The sequence below is a fragment of the Anopheles moucheti genome, chromosome 2 (assembly GCF_943734755.1).
Source record: "Anopheles moucheti chromosome 2, idAnoMoucSN_F20_07, whole genome shotgun sequence".
Lineage (NCBI taxonomy): Eukaryota > Metazoa > Arthropoda > Insecta > Diptera > Culicidae > Anopheles > Anopheles moucheti.
The window spans coordinates 21,220,126-21,232,340 of record NC_069140.1 but is presented as its reverse complement, the minus strand read 5'-3'; the positions used below and the strand labels follow the sequence as shown (position 1 = coordinate 21,232,340).

The 12,215-nt window shown below is 49.0% G+C and overlaps 2 protein-coding genes across 2 annotated transcripts; one reads left to right on the top strand and one right to left on the bottom strand.

Moving 5' to 3' along the window:
• Positions 1–205: 205 nt before the first annotated feature.
• Positions 206–907, bottom strand: LOC128299318 (putative eggshell protein). The gene has a single exon (XM_053035240.1). The coding sequence runs from the start codon at positions 905–907 to the stop codon at positions 206–208; it is 702 nt and encodes a 233-aa protein (XP_052891200.1).
• Positions 908–8,409: 7,502 nt separating this feature from the next.
• LOC128298262 (uncharacterized) lies at positions 8,410–12,214 on the top strand. The gene is made up of 5 exons (XM_053034007.1): positions 8,410–8,654; positions 10,664–11,404; positions 11,490–11,622; positions 11,695–12,016; positions 12,084–12,214. Exons 1-5 carry the CDS (start codon positions 8,410–8,412, stop codon positions 12,212–12,214), a joined length of 1,572 nt encoding a protein of 523 aa, XP_052889967.1.
• Position 12,215: the final 1 nt, after the last annotated feature.

Below are 12,215 nucleotides of genomic sequence, written 5' to 3'. Positions count from 1 at the left end.
TACGAGAAGGCAAGAAAGAGAAATCGCGAGAACACCCTATGAATGGTTAACGATACTGTTTCTGATTTCGGTTCTATTTTCGCTCATTTTCAAACGGTTCTAAACACATAACACATAACAATGATCGTTGGCGCTTGATACACTACCGCAACGACGAAGCCTCTCGAAGGACACACTGGCACACAGCAACCGAATCCTTTACCGCCTAGTGGCCACCCTTCTTGTGGCCCCACTTCTTGTGATGATCCTTGCCGCCCTTCTTGCCAAAGTCTTCCTTGTGGCTCCAGTGCTTATCGTGGCCGTGCTCCTCCTTGTGGCCCTTGTGATCGTGATGGTGCGAACCCTTCTTCTTGTGGCCCTTCTTGCCGTAATGGTCATGGTGCTTGCCCGCCTTCTTGTGGCCGCCCTTCTCCGAGCCACCCTTCTTGTATCCGTGCTCCTCGTGGAAATCGCCGTGCTTCTCATCGAACCCTTCGTCGTGATCCTCGTCGAAGAACTTTTTCTCCTTCTTAAACTCATCCTTCTTGTGGATCTCGTGGTGGCCCTTGGTCGAGTGTCCCTTCTTGAAGTGACCGCTCTCCTCGAACTTGTGCCCCTTCTCGCCCTTCTCGCCCTTCTTGCTTTCGTGGTGATAACCACCCTCGTCGTGGTGCTTCTTCTTGTGGCCACCCTCGTCGTGGTACTCCTTCTTGTGGCCCTCCTTATCATGGTGGCCCTTCTTGCCCTCGTCGTGTTCCTCCTTTTTCTTGTACCCCTTTTCGCCCTTTTCACCGTGCGACGAATGTTCCTCCGAGTGGTGATCCTTGCCACCACCGTGCTTCCACTCCTTGCCGTGCGGTCGGGCCTGTGCCACCAGCACCGCACAGCCTACCACCAACAGCAGGCACAACGTCACTTTGCGCACCATTTTGTATCCCGTGTGCAGCACGCTTTATCAGCTTGCACCAAACACCACCAAACAGCGATCGTTCGCTGGCACTGAGCTACTGACACATTGCCGCCCACAAGTGTCTTTTATACGCAGTGCGTTTGACAAAACGGGGCCCATTCCAGCAGGAGGAGTGCAAGCCCTTTTTCGGTGGGCGACATGCAGAATTCGGGGAGAGTTTTTTTTTCTCATTTGGACAACCACCACAATTTTGGGGGGTTTTTAACCAAAACATTTGCGTAATTTTTTGCGGCCCATTTTGCACGATGTACTTGCCGCGCACGGCGGTCCTGAAACCGGCCACCTACGCCCGGTGACTTCAACGCCGCACAGACGACAAAACCTATCTGGCACAATGTGTTCAATCAACCGATGCATGGAAATTGTTGCAATCGTAAATCGATTTCGTTGCGCTGTTGCAGCGCTTCGCCGCCTGACCGATTCGCTCTCACATCCTCTGAAACGTGAAGCTAGAGTAAGGCGAGAGAAAAGCAACCCCCAAACACATTGAATCACGCTGGCTCGGAATTGTCTTGGGGGATTGATTTCTTCCAATCCAATTGCACAAGAAGCACGGCCGAAGGTGGATTCCACACCTTGAAAGTCTGATGAAAAATGCCACAAAACGGTGCAGCGCGCGCGAATGTGTACGGACGGGTTTGATTGAATACAGTGAGAAAATTAGTACCCAACCAACGCCGACAGCAAATTGGCCACAAAACCGCGTGAGAAACATTCTAACGGTGCAGAACGGCACGGTGCAGAAACGCTACGTTATTCATATCGCCAGTTAGCAGCAGCTTGATGTGCCATTTTTGCATCACAAAAGCAAATGCCATTACTAATGCTGGCGGGCGCACACTTATCGGACAATGGCACCGGGCCACACACACATCCATCCATCATCATCTTTCATGAGCCGTTCGCAAAATACGAACTTCTGGGGTCCGTGATGAGCAGAACCATCTTCAAACCCTTGCGCGTGACACACACCCCGAAACCCTTCCGGTAGAACCCAGCCATTAGCTGGGCAACCGTGTGACGTTCCCGCAGGCAATCGGGAACAATGACACCGGACGTTAGAACGCCAACCGGAGGGTGGACTGAAGCAAAGAGAACTCCGGAGAGATGGGGTGGAAAAAGATGTTTTATTTGCTCGCACAATCCCCAAAACTGTGGCGGGGGATAAAACCGCGGCCAAAAAACAGCGTAAAAGACAATAGAACGTTGGGGCTTAGATTTTTCCGAGTGTGTCTTTGTAACCTCCCGCCAAAAGCGAAAGATTCTTTCCGTGCTGATAGGTGTGGAAGAATTAGTGGGAAGGTAACAGGAAAGCCGAGAGATTAGCTTTAGGTGATATCCACCAGTCCGGGAAGGGGAGGTCATTTACCGCTTACACACTAATGAGCTCACCGGAGAGATTTAGCTACCCGTGAAAATGCATAACATTTGTAGTACGGAACACAACACAGTCCGTAACATAACTAGAGCACCGCTCGGTTAGACAACGGTTTTGGAGAAAATATTGTACAATGCGCAAAAGATTTTCTATTACTAAATTTTACTTAAAAGTATGATCTCGCGTAGCTAGAGAATATGTCACTCATCTATGTCTCCATGGAACCCCAACTCAAAAATATTATGATTCTCAGGGATCGAATACCTACTAGATCGTCTCTAGCAGCAAATATAAGTCTGTTATGTTGTCATTTTTGACAGATATTAAGTCATCACAGCATGCCATGATACGCTAAAATACTTCTTTAAAATGACTTATTTCTATCAAATTGAAGTGTCCATGTGCAATAAAATGATACATACAGACATCCGTAAGAATATTGTTTTACACAAAAATCGGACAATATAACAAAAATCTAAAAATGTTTATGGAAACAAATCAATTTTTCTGCTTTAGACATCTCGACTTCTAAAGATGTTTAAATGAAAATAGTGCCAGAGTCCGATATTTTAGGATATTCTTGGAAGGACTACAAAGTTGCTTTCTATTTGGATGAAGACTTCGAACATCTGTAATATAATTGGTTAAATAATTCATTAAACCAAAAAAACACAAGAAGAAAAGCTTAGGCTTCTGAGAAATATCTGGCCAAAGAATTGGTTCGATGCTTGAAATACCTCAGTAAATGTATCTTAACTTTCAATACTAGAACTACACAGCTCGCTCTCACGGCGAAGAAAATTAGGTGCCCAACCTTACAATGCTTTTCTCAATATTGTGTACCAGGCAGAATAAATTCTTGATGCTATCATCTAAAACTCGAAAGTAATGTAAACGCTGCTGCTGTTACGACATGCACTGTGGCAAGAATTTCTTACAAATTTAACCACTCTAAACCCACTTCGCATAACGCCTCACTCACTTCATTCTCTGGAAGATGTTCCAAATGTTCGGTGGATGGTTCCACCTGGTCTGATGCAAGAAACTACTAAACCTGTTCTACCGTATATCGGATGAGTTTCAAGCTTGTTTTCCGCCTCTTTGGGAAAGCTCTATTCTTACAGCTCTCACCGGAACCGACTCGGTAGAATCACCTCAAAACATGCCTTGTCAATCATGATGTGTGAATAAATGAAGCTTTAAAATCTCATTACAATCAATTTGCCCGCACCAACGTTGGCTCGATAACGGAGCAAGAATGCTTTCGCTCGGCTTGCGCCGACAATGCGTGGCCTCTCCGCAGTGGTGGTAGAAGTTACGCTTGGTTAAGCAACAGGACAGATGGAAAATCAATCAATCGTCCAATAACCGTTTTACTATTTCCGGCGACTCCTTTCCCATCTGGTAGTATGCTGCTCCGTCGTCGTAGCGCTCGTGTTTAGTTTTAATCTATTCTTTCGTAACTCCTTGTTGCCCGTGTTGTCCATTAGCCCCGGTAAATCTTCGCGTCATCTCCCCCAATAGCCGAATGGGGTATAACCTCACCCGGAATGGGGTGGTAATTATACCTCCCCCTCTCAGCTGTCGATCTAGCATCATCTCCACGCTTCACCTTCAGTTCAGTGATCTTGGTCACGCACAATAAACTCTATTTAGTTGGGGGGCTTTTTTTTTGGAGGGTTCAAACCATGGCGAATGCAAAATGTGCCCGTGCTTCACATATTATGCGGCCCATCTCGCGTATGCCGCCGTCACGCCAATGTGCCAAGGGCCTTCTTCGGCGCGACCGGCAAAGCAGGAGGTCTCACCATCCGATTAATGTTGCACAATTTGCAGCTAAAGTGATGGCGGGTGGTGGTGGTGGTCGCAACCGTTTAGACGCTTTTGTATCGATTTACCTTTTTGGAAGAAATTGTTTGGCCAAATTTACCCTTTTGAAAGGCAGGGCGGGGGGGAGGGGATGGGGTTAGGGGAGGTCCAGTTTAAGGGGGTTCGGTTGCCCTCCACATCAGTTGCATCATAACCGAACGCGCCGTGAACCTCGCGCAGAGCGTAACACTCTGCTAATTACTGCCTCCGCAAAGGTAGCCGGCCCGGTGAAGCCTTCGATTTGCAAGCCTCTGCCCCGGGATTTTGCAGCCTCCCCGTAATGGTAATCGGTGGTGTATCGAAATTTAAAATGCAAAGCAACATCGCACATTTTGCACACCTCATTCACACGGGGCCCCCATATACCCAGTGATCGCGCACGGAAATTAAACCGAATCGATCACCACCATTTTACGCTGCCATAAACGATAAGTCCAAATTTTGCTTCCGAAGATTAATGATCTAGTGAGAAAGAGGAGAGAGGGGAGGAAGTAAAAATGAGGGGCAAAGAAATTGGGCGAGCCGGTGGAAAATTTGGCGCCGTTTAAAAACGCATCTACACCGGGTTCGGGCATTAACAAAAAAAAAAACCTTATCTTCTGAGCTGCGTGTGATCGGTTTATTGCATTCGTAAATCAATAACCGTGGGTTTCACGCACCCAACACACTTTACAACATCAAGCTCCCATTCCCACCCCGGGACAGGATGAATGATGGCGAGAACCTAATCGGGTACCGATTGTTTTTTTTTCCCTCACCTTGTTCGCCATCCCGCCAACGATGGATGCTAATGAAGCCTATCAATTTCTGAACGAGGTGAAAGAAGGGCACTCATCACCACTTTCCACGCACCGGTGCACGGGGTGCGCTTTCTTTTGCAACTGCTCTGAAACGATTTGTGATAGGCAGGCAGGGCGGGAGTTTGCAGTCGTTTTGTGGGTCAGTGGGCCTGGTTTGTGTCTCGATAATTTAATTAAGGTGCTTTGAGCTACAGTGCGTGCACGACCGGGAGCAGATTGTTGCTCGTGAGGTTAATTTCTCTTGCAGAGCAAGTACTGCACAATTGTGAACTGCTGGATGTCTTCTGGGGGTTGCTAAAAGAAACAGCAGCATCTAAAGATGTCTACTTTATTGTGTCGATTTTGTACTCGAATCTTCAGCTATTGAGTGTGTGTATGTGAGTGAGTCATACCATGGCACTCATAAAACTCATAAAATTCTTGCTTCTCCCAACCAAACCGGACGACGAGATACGAGATTCCGTTAGCGAGATATGATCTGCAGCAGATTTGTCCTCGTTCCCATCTTGTCCGGTATGGCGTTTTTTCTTTAATTTGTGTACGGTTGCTGTTGTCTGCGGTAATTGTAATTGATGTAACGAGCTTCGGTACGAGAAGGGTGGATGCTGCAGCACTGTACGGTAAAGCTAAGAGATGCCCCATCCGCAAACCGTGATGATGCGGCGACGATGAAGAACACCCTTACATAACCCGACTCGTCATGTTTTGCTGCTCGTCGCCCTTTTGATGTGTACATTCCCTTAACGCCGCCCATGCCACAGTTCTCAAGCGGTGTTTTTTTTCTTCACTTCACTCATCGAGTGTTTGTTTTGGGGAGAGAGAAGCCCTTTGTTCAACACACCGATATGGTTGGGGTATAACCAACCGACCGACAAGTGACTTCTTATCATACCACCATCGACCCCGGTGGGTGGTGTTGTGGGCGTGTGAATACTATCGGGCCCTTGCCGGGGCCCAATCTCACGCTGGAGATGCTTTTCCGATGTCGCACACACTGCCGAGTATGCTAAACATCCCGGCGTCTGATCGTCGATTAAACAACACGACATCGAGTTCCAGCTAACGGATTAACGTCTTCGATGATGATTGCTGTTGGAAAATGTGCCCTATGCCTCGTTTTAAACGTTCCCATTTCCCTGTTGTTACTAAACCACCAACACTCATCAATTAACCGTTACCGGTAGCACGTTGCTGTGATGCGATCGATTTACTTCCGCTACGTTATGGCACGGTTGTGTGTGTTTGCGGGTTATGATTGTTTCATTTATTGTCTTGACACCTGGCTGCGAATCTTTCCGGTACGGTGGCAAAACTATCGCGCTTTCCCATGGAATTTTCTCCGCCCCATTCTGTATGGCAGGAAAGTGGGACAAACTTCGATCTGCGGAGCTGGGAAGCGTGTTCTATCTAATGACCGGTGCACCAAAGTCCACACACTCCAAACACGGCAGGATTGCAGTAATTGAAGGCTGCCTAATGAAAGCATTACCAGTGCCGGTTACGATGTAACACACTCGCGTTCTCGGTCGGGTTCCCCGCTTGGGAACTGGTTCAAGATCGTCTGGAACGGTTCGATCAGTCCTACCACGGTTCGATCGCAATCCGATCAATCGTAAAGATCATTCAACCTAAGATCGTTCGTTCGTTGGACTCCTTCTTTGTGACCTGTTCGCAACGAAATAAAGTCACTTAACTCTTCGGTCACGACCACTCGACCGCGGCGTAAATAATGGATGTGTTTAGTGGCGTAAAGAGCGTCGGAGACAAATCGATCGTCCGTTTGGCGCGTGTTGCCAAAGTTCGTGTCCCACGGACGACCGTGGACGACCGTTCGTCTCGATAGTGGAATGCGAGAATGACAACTGACTACAGACGTTGTTAGAGTGGTTGGAGATGATGAAGACTTTTGCACTGTTGAACTTGATGTATTTCAGGATCTCGCATCTAGAGTCTCCAAATTGATTTAACTTCTGAGATACAATGCTTCAACACTAGAGCTTTCCTGCCAGGCATATGCTACAGTAAATAGTCCATAAAAACTGGAAAACTTTTCTTCAAAACTGAATATAAAGTAATCATTACAGATAAATAGCTTAAAGAGCTTAATAGGTGCAGTGACTTCTTCCAACCTAAGCCAAGCGTATAGTTAAGTAATGATTAACCGATTGTTCAATTAAGGAAGCCCATCATTTACCGTTTTACAGGATATTTTTCTGTTATATTTGTAAAAATGATCCCTTAGAGTCACTTTTATAAGCAAATACGTGCAATTCTTCTCCAGTACAGCAATAGTAGGAAGATTAAAGTTACAATGTTTGTGCCTTCTGAGATGAAACCGTCTTATTGTATCTCACCAGCGACGATCACTTCAATCCAACGTAACATCCCTCATGACCCAATTTTTCTTGCTGTAGCCCATTATTAACAATTGAACTGCTCTGCATTTTCTGGCCCATCCGTTAGCGAACAATTTTCCGACCACGCCCTCCCCCCATCGGTGTCAAACCAAACTAAAGCTTTTCTTTCCATTTTCCAACTGCCCGTCTCTTTGCAGATTAATGCAGCTCCCCAACCGTAGTGACTTTGGACCACCCGAACATCGCGGAGCAGCACATCGCGACATCCACACCCTTTCCCAACGTCTGCACGAAATCGATTTTCCGTCCATTACCGGTGGTGCGGTGGCCGTCGCTCGGGCAGTGGGGAACGGAACGGAAAGCACGTCCGCTTGATGACATGTTCGCGCGGTCCAGCGTCACGGCGAAGGCAGGTGCCGTTACCGTAACGTGCCGTGTTTATCCGTGCGGCGATTGTTTGTGCGGCGATTGGGTGGAGCTGTGAAAATTTGCCACCCAAGGCAAGGCCTTACGGGGGAAAATAGTGCTCCACAAACGCGGCGCACCGGCGGTTGCAGATGCACCGCGAACAGAGGACAGTGAAGCAAGTGATGTAATATTGTCGGTGAATTGTGTTAGCATAACGCTGGGCCCGGAGTCCGTGGACCTCCTTTCGATTCTGCGAACCGTGAATTTTCTGCGCGTGAGAACCACCTTCGTGCGGTGGAAGGTTTGGTGGAAAGTTTGACAGGAAGTTACAGATTTGGTGGTGAACTGTAGTGATAAAGCATAAGCTTGGAGCGCATACAACATACAACACCGAAGATCGATGTGTAGCACCCAGCCGTGGTGAGTTGAGTGTAACGTGACGAATCGTTCGTTCGGTTGCGTTAACCTTCACCTCGATGCAAGTGTAAACAACGACGGGCGAACTCTCCGGGCCAAGATTCGGATGTAACGCACCATCCGTTCCGGCTGAACAACCTGCGAAAAAGACTCCAATAAACTTGCGAGATAAAGCGAGAAAGCCACGACCGCTAGTGACAGCTTTATCGGGCGAAAACCTTCGGTCCCCTGATGGCGGACAGTCGTGAAAGAATTCGCGCCCCACCACGGGACGGGCGCGAAGGGTTCACCAGCCCACGGCAGGTGCTCCGCCGGTTGATGCTACTGTCGGAGGGCAGACAGTACCGTGAAGCGGCCACCGTCGTGGGTCGCCTTGGACCGTCCGTACTGCGTTCGGTCGTAGCCGAGCTTCCGATGGATATCCTGATCGAGGCGCTACCCCACAGTACCTACCTGCTCGAGTCCTTCTTCAATCGGTAAGTAAGCGTAAGCGGGGGCCCAAAAGTCCTTTCGTACGACTGCACACCGAGCACGTCCGTGAACCTGTTTTCCAGCCCATCACCGACAGGGGCCGACTTTCACATTCATTCTGGCAACCCTGAACCTGATTCCTTGATTTGGCATCTCGCAAACAGTGATATGTTTGCATTCCCTTCGCGCAACTCGAGTGCCGCAGTGTTCCACACAGCAGCGTCCAACGGGCAGACAATAGGCAAACTGATCTACTGATCTTTGGGCCCAACGGTGTAGCTTCCCTTCTCCCGTTCGTACTCATCATCCCGCAGAATGGTCAATTTCGCCAATTTATTATCGATCGGACATTTGATTAATGGAGGTGAAATGAAAAGTTGTATCTCTGCGGCGTGTGTGCGTGTGCGGTAAGGTCAAACCAGTTCTGCGGCAGAGTTCGGCGATGGCGAACCCGACGGAAATGAATTAAGCAGAAAGAAAGTGTCCATTCGGGAGACAGCCGGTCAGTTTCGCATTCCGTGAAGATTTTATGATTTTTGTCCGTCGAAAGGACTCCGCGAAATGACAGCATACGAGTTTTATTTTATTTTTCTGTCGTTCGCCTTCTTGCCTCACCCCGTGTTTGGTGTGGCGAGATGATGGCGCTGTGCGTACATCGACGTTCCTTCTGCGCATTGGAACCAAGCGACGAATTTCTCCTCCGGCATAAGCCGCGGGACTATCCCGAAATAGCGTCAACCAACAGGAGAAAAAAAAACAGTTTATGTTCCAAAACGCTTTACATGTTGACCGACTGCTTTCACTTGTCACGATCTTGCCACCCATTTAAACGAATCCGCTCGAAACGGGCAAAAAAGGTGCGATGCGATTGTTTAGCAAATTTTGGCACCTGATTTTATTGAACCACCGGCTTGATCGCTTTAAGCAGCCTGTCGAAGTTGACGGGCTAGCGACAACAGTTCCAATGAGTAGCGAATCATTAAATCCCCCTACCAAGTGGGTGACTCTGCTGCTGCCTTCGGGAAAGTGGCAAGAAGAATGTGGTGACACAGAGAAGAAAAAACAAACTAACCAAATAACATAAAGCGGAATGTTAACGGTAAGGCTCGGAATGGCTGTGGAAACAGCCAATACTTAATGCCATACAGCATCGCTGCACACAATCGATCGATCGTTAAGCAAAGATCAGCATACGGGAATGATCACCGTCCGCTCGTAGGTTGCGTTGTCGATTGTGTTTCGATTTTTTGGGGGAAATTTGTATCTGGACCAAGAAATGCGTTTCCCAATGACCTGTATTCGTTCGAATTCGAATTGATCTACGTTGGTCCACCGATAGGAGGGAAACTACGATGCACTTGTTTGGAGGCATTCAAAAAAGGAAATAAAAAACTAGGCTACAAACAAAATAAATGCACAATGCTTGCTGATCGCTTTGTTACGTACGCCCGATTTGAATTTCGTCGGCTTATTGCTATTTAAGTAAATCAGATCAGAGTACGTGGATAGCCGCGGCTACCTATGGCTGGCCTTAATTACTGATCGAACTTGAAGTGTTTTTGTTCTTCTATTGGAAAGGTTCCTGCTTTGCTGTACGTACAACGTAACATCGTGAGCAACAAAAAAAAAACAGGCCAAAGTTTAATAATGGAAGCGTTACACGCAGCTCGTTACCACCATGACTAAGATACAACGGGATATTTTATCAGTGGAAGAACATTGTAGATTTTGTTTTTCTTCTTTCGCCTTTCCATTAGCAGTGTAAGAAACAATTCACAGACAGCCGAAATACTGTTAATTGACCTGCGTAGGAAACCCTTTTTAGACTCGCAAAAGCATTAATCATTTCTAGCCTCCAAACATCGAGGGCGGTGTTAAAGGTGAAGCTCTCAATCAGTAATGTAGATCATCACTCACTTACGCCCAAGAACATTCCACTAAACTAATCTGCAAATCGCGCCCAACAGTAACAGCGGAAACTAATACGGCACGGGGTTTTCTTCTCTTCGTACAGGCTAAATGCGGTTGTTGCCACCCCACGCCCGGACGTGCCGTGCGAAGCGATCATGTGGCATCTGGTGAAGTTGTTCAGCAACCCACACGAGACGGGACTGCGGCAGCGATGCATGAAGCTGGCCCAATCCATCGGCATTTGGCAACCATCGCTGAGGGAATCGCTTCTCGCGCGCCGCAAACAACTCGACCAAGCCATCCAAGGGCTCGGCGTGCACGGGCTTACAGCCGACCAGACCGGGAGTCTCATATCGCTGCACGTGGCGCTCAAGAATGAGCTGCAGCGGCACATCGACACGTACAAGACGGCCATCCACAAGCTGGAGGAGCTGAGTCCGGTTACCGCCCATCAAGATCCCGCCCAGTCTTCCCACCAGCGGCTGCTGGCGATCGGGTACGGTGACATCCAGCAGCGGCTGATCGACAACAAAACCCTGCTGACCATGCTGGACAAACCGGCGCTCAAGCAGCTAGCCCAGCTGGTGGAAAACCTCTCCCAGCGGGTGCAGAACGACAAGGAGGTGCTGTTCTGCGTTGGCCAGATCCGGCGCACCGATGCGACGGCCAACACCGAGGAACGGCCCGCCGCCGGGTTGCTGATGAACTATTCGCGCGGCTGCGACACGGTGCTGGGGTTGATGGGACCGATCGCAACACTGCCCCCGAGCAGCCCGACCAGCAACGGCTGCAGCAGCGGTGGAAGTGACGGCTACCATTCCGATTCTGACATCGACGAAACGAAGTATGTTGGTTAGCCGGTGGAAAACTGGTGGAAAGCGCATGGTGATAATAATACTCTTTCTTCTATTGTTTCACGTGCTACCTAGCTCGGAGCTGGTGCGACAGTACAGCGTAACGTACAGCAAAAACCGCATCGACACCCTGGACTCGCTCAACTTGCTGCCACAGCTCAAACACGCCCACCAGCTAAAGGCGAAGATACTGTTCTCAATCATTGTGGTAAGTTTTGCGACCACTGTGCCGTCATGCCCAGGACGTTACGATCACTCCGTAATCACCCCGTCCTTTTAGCTTGCCTTCCGTGCCTGCCATGGGCTGAAGGAGCGCAAGGTGCTGGAGGTGCGCCGCACACTGTACGTGCTGGATGCGAACGACGAGTCGACGGCTGCACTGGATCGGGCCGTGCGGCAACAGCTGAAGGAGACGGCCGACCGATTCCCGATGGGTGACGTTGAGCGGCAGGTTGCCAACCAGGTCCTGTCCACGCTGCACGAGTACCCCTGCCTCGAGGCTTGCATACCGCTCATCCACTACATCAGCGACTGTGTGCGATTAGCGTGGCGCATGGTAAATCAAACCAACCCATACTACCTCGATACGGACTTTACGCTCGGTAAGTGATGCTGGATGCTGGATGCGATGCGTACGTCCACCACTCACACCGCCCAACTCTTCCACAGGTCTTCTGCAGCCGGAGAAGCACGAACGGTACCCGATATCGGAGAAGCGGTCCGACATTATCCGTGCGTTTCTGTGGCCAGCACTGATGCAGAATGGACACTGCGTGTACAAAGCGGTCGTCGCCACTTAAC